This window comes from Sceloporus occidentalis, unplaced genomic scaffold, assembly GCF_023333645.1.
Source record: "Sceloporus occidentalis isolate IW3139 unplaced genomic scaffold, rSceOcc1.0.p SCAF_20, whole genome shotgun sequence".
Classification (NCBI taxonomy): domain Eukaryota; kingdom Metazoa; phylum Chordata; class Lepidosauria; order Squamata; family Phrynosomatidae; genus Sceloporus; species Sceloporus occidentalis.
The window spans coordinates 12785747-12806181 of record NW_028317000.1 but is presented as its reverse complement, the minus strand read 5'-3'; the positions used below and the strand labels follow the sequence as shown (position 1 = coordinate 12806181).

Below are 20435 nucleotides of genomic sequence, written 5' to 3'. Positions count from 1 at the left end.
TTCTGACCAGCTGAAAATATTGTTTGGGGAAAAATGTATGCTGTACCTAAACCAGCAATTTGACATTTAATTTAGCCCACAAATATTAGAACTTGTTCCCGTGCCATAATTGCAGACGCAAGGCATGGTTGCACTATTTATCTTAACAATAAAGAACCAAGTTACTTCATTCATACAATTAATAGAAAGGAATATGTTCTAATATCACCATACTTATTAGAATTGTAATGTTGCTCTCATCCATCTCTGGATATGGAAGAGGCCTGAACATGTGCAGTTGTCTTGAATTGGGGGTTTGGACATTCACCTGCTGTGTTGTTGTAGTAATATGCAACCAAATTCTCTCCCTAAAAATGGAATAGCATGGGCTTATTTTTCAGAAGGATGAGGAGTCTCTTGCTGACAGAATTTAGTTAATCATGACAGTTACCATAAATACTTGATTATAATTATGTAGTTGAAGGCAAGTTTTAGGGCCAAAGTTATGGACTTTGCTTTGACCCATGGATAAGTCACGAGTAAAACTTAGGGGCATATAATAAAGGACCTAAAGGATGAAGCAAAGCAAAACAATCTGAAAGAATTTACAAAATCCCAGCAGACATAACTCTTTGTGCTTCAGGATAGATGGATGGGAGAGTAAAGGGGGTCAGTGCTTCCAGGACAGATTATACTCTTGTTTTTCACCAGGGGATGGTTCCTTCTTTTAAATAAGATTTGAGATACAATACTTACCTTGACCAGTGGATAAGTCGACTCAGGTTTTTGGGGTCAATTTTTAGACCTAAATTTCTAGACTTATACATGAGTATATACAGTATGTGCTTTCCAAGTTATGGCAGCCCTGTTACATGGTTTTCTGGGGCTGCATGTATGTGAGTCGACCAGGGTCACTCAGTGGGTTTCCTTGACCAAGCAGGGAATTGAACCCAGATCTCCAAAGTCATAGTCCAACGCACAAACCACAACATCACATCCAAGCAATGGATTTGTAATTGTCACCTTACTCTCTAAGCCCCAAGATGGTTAGGTGTGCCAGGCTAAGTTGAAGAACCTGTTCTGGAAAGCTTGGGATGTCTTCCCAAAATTTTGTCAACACAGCCTTCTTTTTGTACATGTCTTGCTGTTTGGCTTGTGCCATTTCTGTTCTCAGGCATGAAAACATGCCTACTTTTCTAGGCATAATTATTCAGGATCCTACAACACTTGATTTAAAGTATTATATAGGAAGTACCACTTATTTCTTGCATTGCAGTTTTCCATAACCTACTATATTACGAATACACAAGTGCATTAAACCAGTAGTCTAGAATGGCCTCTGTCTGCATTGATATCCCTACAGACCATCTTAACGTAACTTCTCTGGGAAAAGAGCAGGATACAGATATCATCATCATCATCATCTCAGACAAAATATAGTCCTGTAACTCTAACATTATCACTTTTCTTCTCTTGTATGATTTTTAACATCTGATAAAGAATCCAGTGAAGCTTCAAAAGTTTGCAAGATGCATTTTATGCATTATAATTGGTCTAATAAAGGTATCAACGTATTGTAGATTTTGGATAGTGATGTTTTTATTGTATCCCCTGTTTAGAAAACTGGAACAAAGCTGCATCAAAGCCACATAAATAAAAATCCAACTTCAGTTCAAGATATGCCTGGATCCACTTTCAATCATCCTCTCCCTACTCATTTCTTCAAACTGGAAATAGAAACTAACTATGGAAGACAGGTGTTCCTTGCTGCATTAATATTTCTATTTTCCAAGTAGAAAATGGGTGAGGATATAATCCTTCACCTGCAGCAACCTGAAGTGTTACAATCCGTTCTGCCTCTCCATTTTGTTGCATATCTAGAGCAGGCTTGAGAATATGTTGCGAAGGGTTTTTCTTTTAATTACTGTTCTCATCCCACTGAGATCAGTTACACTAAAACATTTATTGGAATACTACCCTCTGCTAATGGATGAAATAGTAAGAATATGCTCTTCTGGGGCTGGGAAAAGGGCCAGGCCCATGATGCTGCAAATAGTGGTCCAGCACATACATTAATTTAAAAGTAATTTGGAACAACAGTTTTCATTTGCAGGTGATGCCAAGGTGCTGTAAATGTGTCACACATTTCTTAAGAGCTGAGATGATACCAAGGCTTGGGATTTGCATCTTGATCATATCAGTAGCTAGTAACATGAGAGCAACTTGCCATGCAGAAGTGGTTGGGTTGACGTTGCACTTGTTCAGAAGCCTAGGAATGTGGAAGTTGAGGTGGTCTCCAATCCACTTGGTTTTAAATTTAGCTTCAAATATTTTCCAGGGAAACAATTGCTTCAGTTTCTGTAACAAATTAAGGACTCATTAGAAATGTTGGACTCTTAAGATGCTTTGTTAATGTCTGGCATGAGAGTAGTTACTACCCTCATGTAATGGCTTGGATGTGTTTCCTCTTATGCAAGATCCCCTGCTTCTGTTCAGACAAGTTGACCAACGTGCTTTCCCCCCCTCGCTCTTTTCACAAAGGCAATTCTAGGCAGCCTTCCAGCTTTGTCTGAGCAACATGCGTCCTCATTGCCATCATAACATACAGTCCTTTGCCGTGATCCGCAACTAATGTGCCAGCCACTGTTGCCTTGGTCTTAAAGCTTGTTTTATTTTTAAAGAACATGTCTCCGATTCAGAAGGGTTCAGCCCCACTGCTCTTATCGAAATGTACTAACATTGCTGACCACCACGCATAAAATGTCCTAAGACATTTAAAGCTTGTTTTTATATTGAAATTAAATGCTTTGTATTTGCCAATTAATCCCCATTTTATACTGAACAGCAGGAGATGGGAACAGGTAGTTTCCTTGCTAAACAGTGGGAAAGACTTGTATATATGGGCACTCTTCTTATATCACAGGTAGGGAAATACTACATTTGTGTACTAGCATTTCCATAGTTTTTAGATGTTTAATACATCTCCTTTACCTACATTTATATCTGAGCTTGGGGTCCACTTAGGCTGTCTTTGGAAAAATCTCACTAAGAACCCTTATATTGCCATCTTAGGCTGCACATTTCTTACAGTGTCTGGTAAATTAAAATGAAGGTACTGCTGAAAGCTAATATTGTGGGCAAACGATGCTAAATAGCCCATTAACAGAAGAGGTGAGTTTGGACAGAACATTTTGGGGGTTCAGGGGTTGATGCAGGAAAGGCTTTTCATTATTGTTTTATTCCACCTGTGTCCGTCCCCCCCTTTTAAAGTGGCACGATGGAGCTAGCAAATGCATTGCAAAAGGATTGCAGTGAGCTTTTCAGAGAGCGGAGACCTCCTGTGGGAAACTCCTTATGCAGATTATAACTTGTCATGCTTTGAGTAGAGTTGCTACTCATTAGTTGCTAAACAGCTCCGATGTTGAAATGCGCTGTTGGGATGCGTTTGGGGAGGGAGAGGCATGAGAAGCAGCTGGTAATGACTTCTTCCCTTTACGTCTCCCAGTGGAGCCCTTGCCAATAACCGTTCCCAACCTGGTACATCAGGTTTTGGAGCTGTGTCCTCCTCCTCTTTTTCTGTATGGTTAGAGTGGAAAATGTGAGTCACCTGCCAAGGTCTGTGAAGGGTTGGTTAAACTGGTTCTGTAATAATACACTTTGAAGAGGGTGATGCTTCTTTTATGAAGCTGCCCGCAAAGCACGCAGTTGCTTCTTGTTGTGTGGGACAAGAGCTTTTCTAGTTATGATGACCTGCAAGGCAGATTTTCTGTAGTATTTGGAAGTACTAAGATTTCTTTGACTTCTCAGAGGTGTATAATATGTAGTATCTATGTACCTTGGCATGCGCAGTACTCATGTATAAGTCTGAAAATTTTAGCCCAAAAAATCAAGACTTATCCATGGATCAGCCACCTGCGATTTGGTGGTGTTCAGTTATTTTAGACATCTCTCATGTTTGTATGGGTATAACGGGAGTTGTAGTCAAACATATCTGGAGGACACCAGGTTGGGTGGTCTATGATCTAAAAACCAATAAGGAAAGAGTGGGTCTAATCTCTCTAGTGAAGGAGATTTCACCACTTCGGTGCAAGCAGAAAATGAAGCCATCCGGTTCCCCTTCCCAAAACTAGAGCAAGGAAGTGGAGGCTTGGCTTTGGTTCTTTGGATCTGTGGCCATCCAAAATACAGAGGAAGTGTAGGCAGAAGCTGACACGCCATCTCTTCCGTCTTCCAGCTCAGAGCCTGAGAGCTAAGGCAGATGCAAAGTGTTACAAACAAAGTGTGGTCTTCCTCTGAATTTTGGGGCTGTGGACTGGGACGAAGGCCAGAGTTCATCACACTAACCAAAGAGCTTGTGAACGGTTGCTATGTCAAGCAAAATTGAAGCACTCTGTTAAAATCCTCCTCAGATTCTGTCTCAGAAATGTTTGAAAGGATAATGTGTTTTTCTTCAGAATCTTATTTCAAGCTTGAAGAGTCCCTAAATCCTGGCGTTAGCTGTAAGGTTGCAGTCAACTTCAGTTCGTACATTTCGCATGATCAAGGGAGTTTTCACTGTGATACGCAATGATGTTTGCATCAACAAATCATAGTTTGTAGTGAGATAGCACAAAACAGGGATTGCAAGCCTGCTTCAAATCATGGTTTGATTTGCTAGTTGGGTCTTCATGGCCTCTGAAATGACAAATCAAAACTGTTGTCACTTGTTCTACTGCAGAAGTGAAAGCTGTTGCAGAACATGAGAGCAGACCATTGGCTCTTAACAGTGGCTTGCTTGAAGCATTTTAAAGTTTGAAGGATAGTTTTTGTTGTAACCTAGTTAGTGCAAACAGTGGTTTGACCTTATGAGCAACAACAGGCCTATCAGCACATCACAGCAAGATGGAATGAAAGAGAATTATGACTTGGCAAGAAGGAGGTAGCATGCAGGTGTGTGTAGACTAATATCTCCTGTTCACAATAGCTGAACAAACCACAGATACTTTTGCTCTGTGGTTTGGTTACCACAATGTCAGAACTCCCAGCAGAAGCAGCAGTTGGCTCCTACTGGCTTCTCGCATGATGAAAGAGGCTGGATGGCCACCTGTCAGGCATGCTTTGATTGAGAGTTCCTGCATGGCAGGGGGTTGGACTGGATGGCCCTTGCGGTCTCTTCCAACTCGGACCTGATCCCATTCCCCACCACCACTCCCTTCTCCTTTTGTGTCGTGTCTTCTTAGATTGTAAGCCTGAGGGCAGGGAACCGTCTAACTATAAGATTGTATGTACAGCGCTGTGTAAATTTACAGCGCTTTATAAATAAAGGTTAATAATAATAATAATAATAATAATAATAATCTATGAGATCGGGTAGAAAATCAAACCACAGATCATAGCTGGTATATCTGCTCCTTCTGCAGACGGGTGACTGAGTATCATGCCCTCATAGATGGCAAGGTCCAGTTCCTGTGCAAGAAGGAGGGAGGAGCATCAGTCACAGTGGGAGCTGTTTTTTTTTAGGCTGGGGACACGATACGGATTCTGTAATGTGGTTCATAGATAACTTCAGTTGCCTTTTGATATAACATGTATATTAAGAAGATCTTGGAGAAGATCTTCATAAATGTCCTCATAGATGGCAAGGTCTGGTTCCTGTGCAAGAAGGAAGGAGGTGCATACAGCCACAATTGGGAGCTGTTTTTTAAGGTTTGGGCACAATACGGATTCTGTATGCGGCTCATCGATAACTTCATTTGCCTTTTGATATAATATGTATTTTCAGAAGATCTTGGAGGCTCAGTAAGGTTTCAGTGGTATAACATTCCTGTCCATCAGCCCAGACAAGACCTTCCACTACTGTTTTCATTTTATTGTCATCCCTCCACATTTGGGTTGGACACAGAACCACTGTGCAGTCAGAGTTTGGTGCAGTGTTCCCATGGAAATCTCTTTTGTTGAAGGACCACTGTGAAAATAGGCAAACTGCAAATACCTGTAAGGCCCCAAACTAACTCTTAGTATTTAACACCAGGCACCCACTTCTGCCTTTGGAACTAAGGAGCGCAAGCGTGTTAGGGACCCTGCTGTGGCACTTGTGCATGCTCATCCCCAAGGCAGAAATGGATGCATGGCTAGCTCCCCTGCCTTCAGGGAGCATGGCTATTGCCCCTTTGCCTTTGGAACAAGAGAAGAGAATGGGATGGTGCTTCCCTTCTCTCCTTCCAGAGGTAGAAGCCCATGGTTGATAGCCTCCACTACCGCCACAGAGCTCTTTCTTTACTTTGAAATGAGCAAGGAGAAGGGAAACATGTGCTCCCCAAAGGTGGTGGTGCCTTTGCCATTGGAAGGAGCAAGAAGAAAATCCTTTCTCTTCAATAAATTTTGCAAAAGTTAAACCTGTGAAAGTCGCATTTCAGCTGTACTCCATCCATGTCACCAACATCTGGAACAGAAGAAAGAATTCAGATAACCAAACTGGACCCATTGCTTTGCAGACACAAGAAATGATTATGTTGTTAACCTGTTTCTAGTGCTCAGTTTTCCTCTTGCCTTCCCCAGAAGCCTTCTTGTTACCCTTAGTGCAAGTAGCATGCATTCACCATTTCTTTCCCAGGCATTCCTAGTGCAAAAAACAAACAAACAAAAAAACCTTAAAGGAAATAGTGTTGTGGGCATTCCTTTCTTAGGCGCTTCGTCAGACTTTTTGTCCAGGTGAGTGAGTGGCTAATGCTTCAATTTCTCCCCATTCCCCCAAATCTCGGGGCCAGGTGTAGCTGAGGGCTAGACGTTTGATGCAAAGCTATACTAATGAAATGCTTGTTTCCTCCACTCCAGGGTTGTCAAATCTCATCCTCTGTATTTTCCTTTCAGATTCCTTTGTTTCTTCCTCTCAGCCTGTCTCTCTCTTTTCGACCTTACAAGGCAAGTCTGTCATTTTTCTTGTACCCCTACTGAAAGAAAAATGTTGAGAAAGAGGCTGTAACTGGGGACAGGGTAGGGTTCATCTTTTTCATTCATCTCACAGAATCTCTAATTCGCCACAGAACAGCTTGTTGAGGTACATTTAACAGTCTTTCCTTCATGGCCTGATACAAAATTGACTGTGGATTCTGCATCGACAGATTCAACCATCCAAGGCTTGGAAATATTTTTATTATTCCAAAAAGCAAACCTTGATTTTGCATTTTTATGTAAGGAACACCATTTTAACATGCCATTGTATATAACAGGACTTGAGTATCCACAGGTTTGGTATCTGCAGGGGCTCCTGGAACCAAACCTCAGATGATACCAAGGTCCCACAGTATCTAGTTTCCACCTTCTTGGTGACTGTTACCAGCTAGCAGTTAAAATTAAATGATTTGTATCTGAAGTGTTAAGTTTTCATACCTGCCATATTTGCTAAAAGTACATTCCAGCGAACATAAATTGATAGTGATGGGTTTTTTTTAAAAAAAAAGAGGAAGTCATATAGCATTTGTAAAGACATTCTTGTCCATAAATTGAAAAATGAATTGTTCTCATCAGATTTGGGGATAGCAATGGTGATGTGGTTGTGAAGAGGAGCAAAAATCAAACCATGTACAATGGTCCTTCCACATTCGCTGGGGTTAGGAGTGTAGGACCTCAGCGAATATGGGAAAACTGCAAATAAAAAAACCACTATTCTTTTTATCTAAGAGAATACCTCTTAGATTGGTCCTCCAGTGCAACTCTATGGTCAACATCTGCCAGAGGTTGATCGTAGAATCATGCTGGAGGACCTACAGATGTCTACAGAAGTGTTTTCTCTAGGAACATCTAGGTTCTCCAAGACAACTCTATGGCCCACTTCTGGAAGAGTTGTGCTGGAGGTCCTAGAGATTCCTAGAGAGAACATATTAATCAAAATCTCAAATAATCAGATCCACAAAAGTCAAAGCCACAAATATGGCGGGCCAACTGTACTTTCTCCATATCATGAGGCCCGAGGGATTAGGGAAAGATTGTTGCTGTTCAGGATCTGTCAGAGTTTGGTGCAGTGTTCTTTCCCAGCAAAATCTCTTTTGTTGAAGCTAGCAGTGGCCTATTTTCTGGAGATCTCTAGTGAAACCTTGACAGGATGATCAGCCATAACAGATGAATGGCTCACTCGAAAACCAGACTGGCCACTTTCTATTATCTTCCCCAGCAACAATGGACTTCAAAGAGAACATTGTCATGTTCTAAGGGTATGCAGTTCACATGAGCACTGATAAAGCTCCTTGGAACTGTCCAGTGCCATGTACAAACAGACTGTGCACCATTGATGGAAGTGTCCCAGAATCATTACATGCTTAAGAAGTCATTAGCAGATGCTCCAGGACATCCTTGGTGAGCAAATAAGGTGCGAAAAGCATTCTGTGATGGTACAGTTTGTAAACCTCTTTCCTGGACACTGAAAAGGACTGTTTGCTGTAATGAATGAGAGGACTCTCTGGCAGGCACAGCACGACTCTTACCTTAATCCATTAATGAATTGTTGGTTGTTGTCAGTGTAGTTTCCATGCTGTGTGATGCAGAAGGAATCGGAAGGGATGCCATGCGGGTGATATAGGGCATATAACTGAAAGAAGGGCTTACAAGCCTGTAAAGGGTTTCCAATACATTGTATAACAACTGACAGCCCCATCGTTTAGTGACAGAATATACTGAAGCTTCCAGTTTAAGTATCTGTGGCATTCCAGTTAAAAGGATCTAGAAGAGCTCTTACCAATCCAAGCAGGCATTACTGGGCTAGACAATCCAGTAGATAAAGTACCATTAAAATAAGTTTATAGATGAGTCATAGGCAGGAATAACATCCATGCAGGAATTTAATGAATGTAAACATGCTCCATCCAAAATATTATTGTGAGAACTGCAGTGCAGCAGAAATTCTTCATAGAATCATGGAGTTGGAAGAGACTACAAGGGCCATCCAGTCTAACCCATATCCAGCCCTTTGCTGTTCTCACAAGGCATTCAAGAACGGTAGCAAAGTCTGTCTTAAAATTAAGAACCTCATGCTAATTTTTCCTTTGGGTTGGATGGACACATCATCCCTTGGCCACCTCTTGAGCCCATGGAGTCTCTCTCCTGTTGAATTTGCCCAAGCAACCACAACAGACTATTTAGTGAAAATGAGAAGTATGTGATTCCTCGTCTTGTTCATGAAAATAATAGTGCTTCCAGAATTACCATTAGCCTTGCAAACAAAGCATACCATGTTCTGTGTGCAACTTCAAGTTGCCTGTTGACCTATGGCTGCATCTCGTGAAATAATGCTCCCAGAAGCACTACTTTCACCAGAAGCAAGGCCTATTGTGGATGCATTTTGTTAAGAAGCCTAGTAGAGCTTCCAGGAGCACTGTTAGCCTAAGACAGAAGAGCTGGAGTCCTGTTAGTTACTCCCAAAATAGAGTAAATCAATTTTTGAATGGTGAGGCTTTGGACAAGTCAAATTCCCAGCCTGAGAGGAAAGCAATGGCAAACCCCCTCTGGTCAAATCTTGTCAAGAAAACCCCACGATTGGTTCATCTTAGGGTTGCTATAAGTCGGAAACTACTTGAAGGCACACAATAACAAGCGTATGCCTCGCATGTCATCTTGTTTTCTAAAAAGGAAGTCTTTTTTCCTCCGCAGCAAATTCTATGGCAGGATGTAGTCTTTACCAGGTTCCAGGGCAGGAGAGGAAATTGGCCCTCCAGATCTTTGGAAGGTACCCAATCAGCATTAAGTGTATGTTAATCTCCATAGAATCCTTTCCTTACTGCAAAACAATTTCATGGGCTTGTCCTACAACAGTTTAGGGAGCCTTCCAGTTCAGACACTTATCCCTCGCCATTGGCCTAAAGTAAAGAAGGATATATCCTAGCATCCCTGTTGGCTGCATATGGTGTCAGAAGATGCATAGCATTGGACAGTGTATTTCAAGGAAGCTTCACTAATGTTGATCTTCTTGGGAGGAACACATTGGAAGATTTTGAGAGAGAGAGAGCCCTTGGGATTCTGCAAAGCACTCTTGGAATAAAACCACCTCCCTAGGTTTAAAGTAGAACTGTAAGCTTAGAAGCTACACAGGAACCCTAAAGCAAATCCTTCAAAGTTTACTCGCTATAGCTTAGACTTGGTTGGTTCGGTGAAAAATGGCAGCCATTTTGTCCTCATGCACGCTACATTTCATATTAAAGACTTTTCCTCAATACGTTCCATAGTGGAGAAGGTGCTGGGTCTGCAGCATTTACTCCATTTTATTTTCTTAGAGTGCTCTTAGCTGTGGTTTGTTAGAAGCAGCTTATAACCCTGTTTCCCCACAGGCTGAAGCCGTGAGCAATCTAAGACTCAAACAACAGATCATTATCTCTTAACAATACCATTAGTACTGTACTATTGTCATCAATCTAGCATTTTTCCTTAATGCTCTGTAATCTTGTTGCTGCTGCTGTTGTTGTGTGCCTTCAAGTCATTTCAGACATGGTGGCCCTAAGGCAACCCCATCGCAAGATGTTCTCAAGCAGAGAGGTTGCCCAGTGGTTTTCCATGGCGGAGCAGGGATTTGAACCCTGGTCTCCAGAGTCATAGTCCAGTTTTCAAACCACAAAAATACACTGGCCCTTTGGATCTGCAGGCTTTGAGAATTTGCAGATCATCACATATTAATAAATGGCAGTAAAGTGAGTGCGGACACCCTGAAGCATGCATCTTCATGTTGCTGTGATTTAATAATAATAGGGCACAGTTATTCATGTTTACTCCTGTTAGTGTAGTGCAGTGATGTCCAAACTCTGGCCTCCCAGGTGTTTTGGTGTAGTGTCAACCTGGCTTCAAGATGGGCCCTTATTTTAGAAGTGAAAAAAACATTTGCCAGCTGCTAAACATCATCCTTAGTAATGTGTTTGCTGGGGAAGAATGTTGCCTGTTAGGATATACCTACCTGGGGAAAATTACTCTTTGGATCAGAACTCAAAGAATACCAATGGCCATTTTAGCTTGGGGCTTCTTGGAGTTGTATTCCAAACCCACACCTTTTTCAAAGTACATTTAAGGCCCTAAGAATGCTAAAAGCGCCCTGATCAGTCAGACCAAAGGTCTGTTTAATAGACCATCATGGCACTGTGAGGCCCAGTGTGGTATTGAGTGTTGGATTTGGACTCTCGGAGACCAAGGTTCAAATCCCTTTTCAGCCATGGAAACTCATTGAGTAACCTTGGGCAAGTTTCAGAGGAGAGTAATGGCAAGAACCTTCTGAACATACCTTGCTAAGAAAACCACATGATAGGTTTACCTTGGGATTGTGATAAGTCAGAAACAACTTGAAGGCATTCAACATGCAACACGATCATGTTCACTAGGGATTATGACACACCTGTAGACCATCAAGTTGGGGAAAGCCACTTGAGAAGCCTATCATCAAGGTGTGAAGGCCCTTTTCTTTATCCTCAGCACCTTCTGTTTCCAAAAGTAGACTGCCGCAGAAATGGAGGATCCATTTATCTATACAGCCCTAGTGCTTGCCATTCTGAAATGCTCTGGGGGTCTAAAGTAGGAAGTTACAACAAAAAGACATTTGGGGCAAGGAGTGGGAAACCAGTTACAGCCTTTTTTTGGAAACCCAAACATTTTTCTTCTCACACTTTCTCCTCTACGTAAAGTCACGTTGTGACCTAGCTTGGCTGCACAAGGACTGGCTAACTTGCTGCTTTGGCTATCACCTGCAATTGCTATGGCTGCTTTTGCACGCTGTGTTTCTCCTTTTGTTTTTTGTCAGCTTCACCTTTGTCTCCCTAAGCTTGCTCTTGGAAGTAACTGAACACAAACAAGGTTTGTTTGGAAGGCAAAAAATTACCTTCCAGCTGGGGGTTTGGAGGTGGCCATGGCAAACAGAAATAAAATGCGCAAGCTACCAGTGTTACTGGACAAGATGCTTAAGAGCAACTCTAGCATACTTAGGGTGAGGAACCTTTGGCCTTTCATGATGACCTACTATTCCTCATCATCCCTCACCGTTGACCAGTCTGGTTTGGGTTAATGGGAAGCACAGTTCACCAAACTCTGGAGGGCCACACATTCTCCATCCCTGTTCTTGGAGGCCACACATTCTCCATCCCTGTTCTTGGACCTGTGTTAGAAAAGTAATTATACATCTATAGTTTTTTTGTGGGTTTTTGAGGCTATGTGGCCATGTTCTAGAAGAGTTTATTCCTGACATTTTGCAAAACATTGGGAATAAACTCTTCTAGAACATGGCCACATAGCCTGAAAAACTCACAAAAAGATATGGATGCCAGCCATGAAAGCACTCAACTTCACAATTATAAATCTGATTCCTAATTTTACAATGGAAATTAATTGGGAAAGTGAGAAGTATTTTAGAAATGTTGAGCCCATACAGACAGACCAAAATAAAGCTGCTTTGGGTCACTTTGGAGGTATGCTGTTTAAATGACATACATCTTAAGAGCTCAGAAGCTGTGCCAAAGCTACGCTCCAATGGAGTATGGCTTATGTCCACTTAGGACGCATGCATCATTTAAACAGCATGCCTCCAAACTGACCCGAAGCAGCTTTATTTTGGCCAGTCTGTACTGGCCCTTAGTAAATTTCATTCTTGGCAGGCAAAGTTACTGTTAGTTTTGTTAAGGGCCAGTGTTGTAAGAGGAACGATAATGGAGCTAAAGCTGTAGGGGTTTGTATTATGCATCTAGGTTGCTCACTCACCAGAAGTGGAAATGGAAGACTGGTCCAGTTCAGATAGCACGGCTGAACCATAGATTGAATCATGCTTTGTTTCTTACTTTTCTTTTTCTCCATCCCTCCCCATCATGTAGCTCAGATACTTGGTTCTCTGTCCCCGCTTCCTGACACATCTTTTTTCATTATAACTAATTTCCAGCGACATGTAAATCACACAAGCTTACCACAAACTGTAAATTTGGCTCAAAACTAGAATTGGAAATTGTGGCTTGAACTGGGCTTTGAATTCTGTTTTGAATTTTTTACAGTTACTTTAGATCATCCCGTTTGGGCATCCGGAAAAATGTTGGTTATTGCAGATTGGAAAAGTGGAAGGCATTGTGAATGTAGGAGGGGCAGTACAATCCATACTACAACCAAACCCTAGTTTAGCTGTGGCATCCTATCTAGACCACAATGCATATCAGGGGTTTGGAAGAGTGCCATCCTCAGGACTATATTATGGCCTGCCAACCCCCCCTTAATCTTTTTTACTGAAAATACATATGTTTTAGACCAAGGGGAAGCTTTACATAGGAGGAAGTGATCCAGAAGCCATGTTTAAGCTTACTTCTCTATTAAATAAAAGTTTCTTTTGCACCTAAAACAGCCCAGGATCTGAAAACATAACAGAGTTTTTCAGGAGGATAGCGCAACACACACACATCAAAATCCAGATATTGCATGTTTTTGTTGCTCAGAGCCCTTCCGGTTATGCTCTGGCTTTTGAAATTTTAATACAGTGGTACCTCGGGTTACGAATTTAATTCGTTCCGCGGCGCCGTTCGTAACCCGATACATTTCGCAACCCGAAAAGCCGCTGGAAAGCCGCTAGCCGCTAGCCGCGCTTTGAATTTCGCGCCGAAAAGATTTTCGTAACCCGAAAAATCCTTCGTAACCCGGAACAGTTTTTTTAAATCTAACTTTTTCGTACCCCGGAAATTTCGTAACGCGGTGAATTCGTATCCCGGGGTACCACTGTACAGTGGTTTTCAGGCTGGAAGGTTTAGTGAGGGCTTTTGGGTAGATAGCCCAAAGCACTAGGCCTCTCTGCTGAGGATGCTTATGGAATCCAGAAGGTTCTAAGGCACATTCTTGGCTTGAACTTCAGAAAGTTCCACTTTTGGACAACAACTCTCAGAATGCCCTAGTCATCATGAGGAGGATTTGGGGAGCTAAGCACTGGTTTCATGTTTTGCACACAGTGCTCACTGGGCCTAGAATGTGTCAAGCCACTCTCATGAGGCTACGTTTTGTAGAGCAAAAGCTGGGGAACTGTGTAAGAAAATCTTTGTTTCATGGAATCGTGCTTTCCATTACTGAGTTTTTAGTTGAGGGACCCCTGATGAGCTTCCCAGGAATCTGCAGTCCTCTGGAACGCTTTGCAAAAGCAGCTGCTTTAATTTGATCCTGCCCACGGACTAGATCTGTTTTTTTCTTTCAAATTGGTAAGAGTGAAGAGACATGCTTTTGAAGACTGAAACATATGAAGAGCTTCAGCATTGTCCTTTTACACAAGAACTTTGTAAGAGTCTAGCTGGATGGACCCAAGACTTACCTAATCTAGCCTCCTGTTTCCCACGCAGGTGGGAATGCCTACAAGTAGGATGCCCACAAGTAGGGCATGAGGGCATCTGCCCTCTCCCACTGTAGTTTCCCAGCCACTGGTAGTTCACACTATAGGTTTACATATCGTTTTCATAATGAATTGTAGCTTTTGATAACTTTATAAGCCATGAATTTGTCTTAATAGTATTAAATCCAGAGAGCAGCCTGGGTGGATCAGACCAAGGATTCATCTAACTCAGTATCCTCTTTTCTCACCGCAGCGCCCCTTCCCCGATGCCTCCAGAAACCAGTCAAGAAGACAGTGGCCCTCCCCTAATGTTTCCCCCAGCAGTTGTGGCATTCAGTGGTAATCTGCCTCCAAACTTACAGGTTCCACTGTGCTCCTATGGCTACTACTCATTGATAAGACCTCTCCTTTGTGAGTTTGTTTGTTGTGCTTGTAATCTGTGCCGGTTGTCATTGCCATATTATATGAGAGGGAACCCCTAGGTTAATACTGCTTTAAAGTTATTACTATTAATAACTTATCCAGAGGAGGGTGACCAAAATGCTGAAGGGTCTGGAAATCATGCCTTATGAGAAGAGACTTAGGGAGCTGGGTATGTTTAGCCTGGAGAAGAGACGGTTAAGAGGTTTTATGACTGCCCTGTTTAAGTATTTGAAGGGGTGTCATGTTGGGGAGGGAGCAAGCTTGTTTTCTTTTGCTCCAGAGACTAGGACAAGGAGCAGTGGATTCAAAGTAGAGGAAAAGAGATTCCACCTCAACATTAGGAGGAACTTCCTGACAGTAAGAGCTGTTCAACAGTGGAAGACACTCCCTTGGAGTGTGGTGGGGTCTTCTTTGGCTGGATGGCCCTTGTAGTCTCTTCCAACTCTCATTCTAAATAAGTATACAGTGGGCCACCATATCGGTAGCCGTGGATTAGAGCTTCCATGGATCACCACATCCCATATTTGTCAGTGGCAATCCATATACAGTTTCAGATAGAGTAGGGGAGGATGCCATCTGGCAGGTATGTGATTCAACTGGTACTGAAAAGGGATTGAAACAGTTTGCATATGATACTTGCTTTGGTTCAGCATGCTGCATTAGGAAGATGCTACTTCGTTGGCCAGAATTCAGTGGTGATGGCAAAACTTAAGGTGCAATAGATTATGCCACCAGGCCTGACTCAGCCTTCTCTTTTTTATGTTGGTGACTGCTGAGGCCTACAAAATTAGACTGTAAATGTCTCCTTTCCTTAGGGATATCTGGGAGAAAAAACCTCCTTCTCAACCTACTTGCAAGTGGGCTTTTTTCTAGAAGTGGTGCCTTACTGTATTACAGTCCTTGGAGTATATACATAGCTCACTATACTCTCCTGTCAAAAGCAGCATCTCCCTCTGCTAATCTCCATTTCAGTTGCAAGTACCAGCTGCCACAAGAGTACGGTTTGTTGCCTAGCAGATTGGTCCAGTTTAGCAAGAAACAGTGTGAGCAAAGACTAAAAAACCAGGTTTATTTTTACAGCACTGTTTGTGAAGTCCAAAGTGAGACAAAGGAGTGATTTCAGAGCCTATATTATATACCTTTATCTGGGCAGTCAGAAACAATTTTGACAGCTATTTCAAAGCATTCCTCTGTCATGTACCAACATCCCAGCTTTGTTCTGATCTGTTTATCATAGCAGATAGCATGTTCAGTGTATGTGAAATTCAGTCAGTAGAAACTTTGTGTTGTTTACATCAGATAGCCTGTTACTTTAAAGGATGTAGTCAAAGAATGTATTAACTGTTATAAATCAAGGAGGAAGCTCCCTTTCTCATTTATGTGATAAAACACATGATAGAGCATCTATAGCAGTGATGGTGAACCTTTGGAGGCCGAGTGCCCAAACTGCAACCCCAAACCCACTTATTTATTGCAAAGTGCCATGTCCCTCTGGCTTTCTATTAACAAAATCTGGCAAACTGTGCTGGGATGATGACACATGTGTCCACAGAGAGGGCTCTGAGTGCCACCTCTGACACGCGTGCCATAGGTTTGCCATCACTGATCTATAGCTTACATGCTTCGTTTTCAAGAAATGGAGCTCCCAGAGCTCCTAGTCCAGTTTGGGAATAGGGAATTTGAACGTCCATAAGACTTACTTTCTTCATTACAAAGTATGCAGCTTCTTTTCTCATTTTTCCTACTTCCTAAGTGCAAAAAGCATATGCTTGGATAGCATAGACTGCAGCAGTTCACAGTTCTCTCTTCAAGGAGAGCAGGAATGGGACTCTTATGGCCCTCCAAATGCTTCTCAACTGCAGCTCCCAACATACCTTAGGACTTGTAGTAACAGCTAGAGGGCTGCATGATTCCTACCCCAGTATGGGGTATATCTGTAGTTGTGCTTGGATTAAATTTTAGAATTTTATATTTTAAAATGTCATAATTATGCCAAATATTATATATGCTGCGTTATGAATGGAACATTTCATGTTGCTTAAGCAATGAAGTGTGTTTTAGTCTAGCAATAGAACCAAGATTGGATATATTTCCATTTTTCCAAAATTGTCATTTACCTTGTGCGATGAAACATTGCTATAGCTTCAGAATTTCTGGAAATGTTGTATCTCTAGTTCATCAATATAGTTCACAGTTCCCAGGCCCCATCATCTTGCAGAACTATAATTAGAAGGTTAGTACTTGTATTGCTCTTTGCCTTAGGAGCAGTCAAAGCTGTACAGTCTGTTGCAGATGCTAGCAAAGTATGCTTCAGATTCTCAGTGTTCTAGGTCTACTCAAAGCCCCACATTGTGGTATAAAGGTTAGAGATTTGAAGTTGGGAGACCGAGGCCCGTTACAGACGGGCCCTTCCGGCGCCCCCGTCACGTGCTAGGGGTTGGCCGAGGACCTAGCGTTCACACCGGCTTTACCCCTAGCACGTGATGAGGGCGTAAAGATGGCAGCGCCCTATACACACGGGCGCCGCCACCTTTACGTGCTGGACGCTTAGCATCTGCACGTCGCGCCCTGGATGTGATGCCGCGAGTGCGTGACTAGCGCCTCATGGCATCCCATCCGTGGCGCAAGAAGAAGTGCCATTTTGGCGCTTCTTCTTTGCTGCATCCGGGAATCGCGCAGTTTGGCTGCTGCGGTTCCCAGACACCGCAACCTGAGGTGACAGACCGCCGCTTTTCAGCGGTTTGTAACCCGCCCAAGTTTCTAGTCCCCACTAAGCAGTGAAACTCACTAGGTAAACTTGAAGTAGAACCAGATTCCATCATCCCGCAGCCTTGCCACCCTGCAAGCATCCCAAAGTAGTGTGTGACACTCAGAGGTTAATCCACGCAGCTTCTGGTCACCAGCTCAGCATGCCCATGCTATTTTGCACTCCATTCATATTTATTATATGAAGGAAGGAGCAAGCCTCAGTTCTTCATCTGTTATGAAATGTAGGGTCAGCGGCTTTATGTTCAGTTGCCTGTGAGGTTCCCTTGTGACAGTCTCATGCATGCTTGGCAAGACTGGTGTTTTGGAGTCTTGTTATCTTCCTTGTTCTAAGAGCATGTTGCCTGCTTGACTGTGAAATCTGTATCTGCTGCTGTATACATCTCTTCCTTTAACAAAAAATCTGGGTCTAAGAAGAGACCATTTTCTTCCTGTCTCTGCCAACTCTGCTTCGAAGACTACAATCCCCCCTCCTTTTCCCTGTCTTCTTTTCATCAGCTGGAGCACAAGACACTTACTTAACACATTCAGGAAACCAAAGGGAAACCAATAGCAAACCTTCACCCCCAAATATAGAGAAAGAATTCATCAGTGGCCAAAGACTGGACCGTGATTGTGGGACCATTGAACATTTGGGAACGGAGATAGCCTCTGCAGGATCCACTGGCCTAGAAGAAGGCGCGTTCTCTGTTGGATCCAAAGTTCATCAATATAGTCCATTGATGCAGGCTGGTTCCCTGGGGCATAATTTTAAGGAAGGCCCTTCTGTAGGCAATGCAAAAGCTCTAAATGGATGTGACCAAATAAAAGAGCTGGCTTCAAGCGCCGAGTCCAAATTTGCTTTGCTAACCAGCATAAAAGATGAGCCTGAGCAAGCTGCCACCAGAGTTACTTATTCATATTCTTCATCACCTGCAGCAGCCGGTGAGGCTGTGGTGGAAAAAGATTCCCCCGAGTCTCCATTTGAGGTCATTGCTGACAAACTGGAATTTGATAAGGAGTTCAAAGATGGCCCAACTAGCAACGCCAGTGACATTGGTAGCAACTGGGTGATGCACAGTGAAAGGGAGCTGCTTACAGATATCCCTGAAGACAGTGTTTGTGAATTTCAGGTGAAGCCACGGAGTGGAGGAAGACTTCTCTCGGGGCCTGGGCTCTCGCGTCAGTCTTCAGGTACAACTGCGGCGCTGGAAGAGGTCTCCAAATGCGTCCGCGAGATGCATAGCTTCACAAGTGAGCTGCTGAACTGGGATTTGATCCCCAAGGATCTTAATGACAAGCCTGATGATTTTGTCAGCTCGGGCCTCTCTGCATCGCCCGCCAAAGAGGCCAGCAGTGTCATGGCAGGATCAGAACGTGGTAAAACACAAGTGGGCAAAGATTGCACACCTCATCAGCCAGTCACTATCAGCCTGCATCAAAAAGGCCTTCCATCTCTAGCAGCAGAAGAGAAACAGGCTATCAGTCAAGAGGCAGCTGTTGCAAAAAGTGCCCCTGCTGCTACAGTAGAGCCGAAAGCTGATATCTCTTGGTCAAACTCTGGCCTGCCTGAAACAACTGACGCAGACAGTTCTGGTGAGTCCGACGATACCGTCATCGAAGACACTACAGTAGAGCCAGCTTTCCAAAACGAGAAAACTGTGGAAGGCAGCAAGGCACCCCTCAAACCAGTTAGCTCTGCCAAAATGGAGCCTGTGCCTAGCGATGACGAAGAGACATCTGATAAGCCATATGAACCTAGCCAAGAAAGGAGAATTCCTCCCAAGAACTCAGAATGGAATTTGGGATTCATTGATGACTTCAAGTCAACTCAGACCAAGGCAGCTGTTCTTGGCGGAGGCCCAGTTGCTTCTACTCAGCATTCCAAGCAATCCAGTCCATATCTGCCTACGAAAGCAGGGCTAGAAGTGAATCCGTATGGCAAACCATCCAAGACTGAAGGAATCGCTGTTTCTACAAGAGGAGCTTCTCCTTCCTTCCCTTTGGGCGACCTAAAAGAGGCCACGTGTCCAGACACTGTCAAAGCCGAGGGTTTCATGGACTTCATGAAGGAATACACACAGTCCAAGGAGACTGAATCTCCTGACGATCCTGTTGAAACATTCTCAGAAGCAGAGCTGAAAGCAGCTAGATCGGAAGTGATAGCTCCGTACTTCCAACAGCCACCGCAAGCCGCTCAAGACTTTGAGCAGGAACATCTCACCATCAAGGCCCTCAAAGAAGTAGGCAGGAAAACTGAAACGGAGAAGCAGCCGCCTGCCCCAAGACAGCCCTCCTCACACAATGGGAGGTATTTGGGGCAGTATTTTGAAATCCCGCCAGACAACCCAGTGGTTTCTCAGAAGTCTGCCTTGGAGAAGAGGCCCCTTTGCCTTGAGCAGGCTGTGGATGTGAAGTTGGCTCCTGCCCCTGCCACCCTTGGCACTCATAGCGTTCCAAATAAAGCTTCCCAAGCTGCTCATCCGGTGCCTCCTGTACTACACACAGTCACAAAACTGCTGGCTAAATTCTCAGGTAACTACCCCCACATGTTGCTGCTTTTGCCTTGCTTGTGGCCTTGCAAGTAGTAATAGCCACGGTTTATCATCCAGGCGCACTTCCCAGACTATACTAGTTTCACATTAGCTATGCCCTTTCCCGTAGACACAGAGGTATGGTTTTCCAAACTCTGTTTCAGAAGAGTGAAACGTGAAAAAAACAAATATTGATGCAGAGATTCAGGAGCATTTGGGGGCTGCCCATGATGTCCATACTAGGACTACTAAAACACAACATGAAGTACTGATTGTTTTTAAATTCTGAACGAATGACTATCTGTGATTTATTCTAACGCAATTGATTAAATCTTCATGAATTTGCATATGAAAGAAATCAGTTTTTCTGAAGAAGAAAAGCATATCTGTGTCCCTGGGTCTGGCATGGCTATGTTGCAAGAGGCATCAGCTTGTGTAGTGAAGCCCCAAATACTTCCCACGTTGCC

The 20435-nt window shown here is 43.2% G+C and overlaps 1 protein-coding gene across 5 annotated transcripts in view; it reads left to right on the top strand.

Annotated features, from left to right (window-relative positions):
* The window catches only part of RTN3 (reticulon 3), a 39076-nt gene that overhangs the window by 7260 nt on the left and 11381 nt on the right, over positions 1-20435 (top strand). The window contains exons 2-3 of one of the 5 annotated variants that reach the window (XM_089483472.1): positions 6829-6879; positions 17954-19969. The exons of 2 other annotated variants lie outside the window; for them this stretch is intronic. In XM_089483472.1, the coding sequence (XP_089339598.1) occupies positions 6829-6879; positions 17954-19969 (2067 nt within the window). Of the gene's footprint in view, positions 1-6828; positions 6880-14470; positions 14678-17953; positions 19970-20435 lie in introns of those variants that run through there. 2 more of the 5 variants (XM_089483473.1, XM_089483474.1) reach the window with 2 other exon arrangements.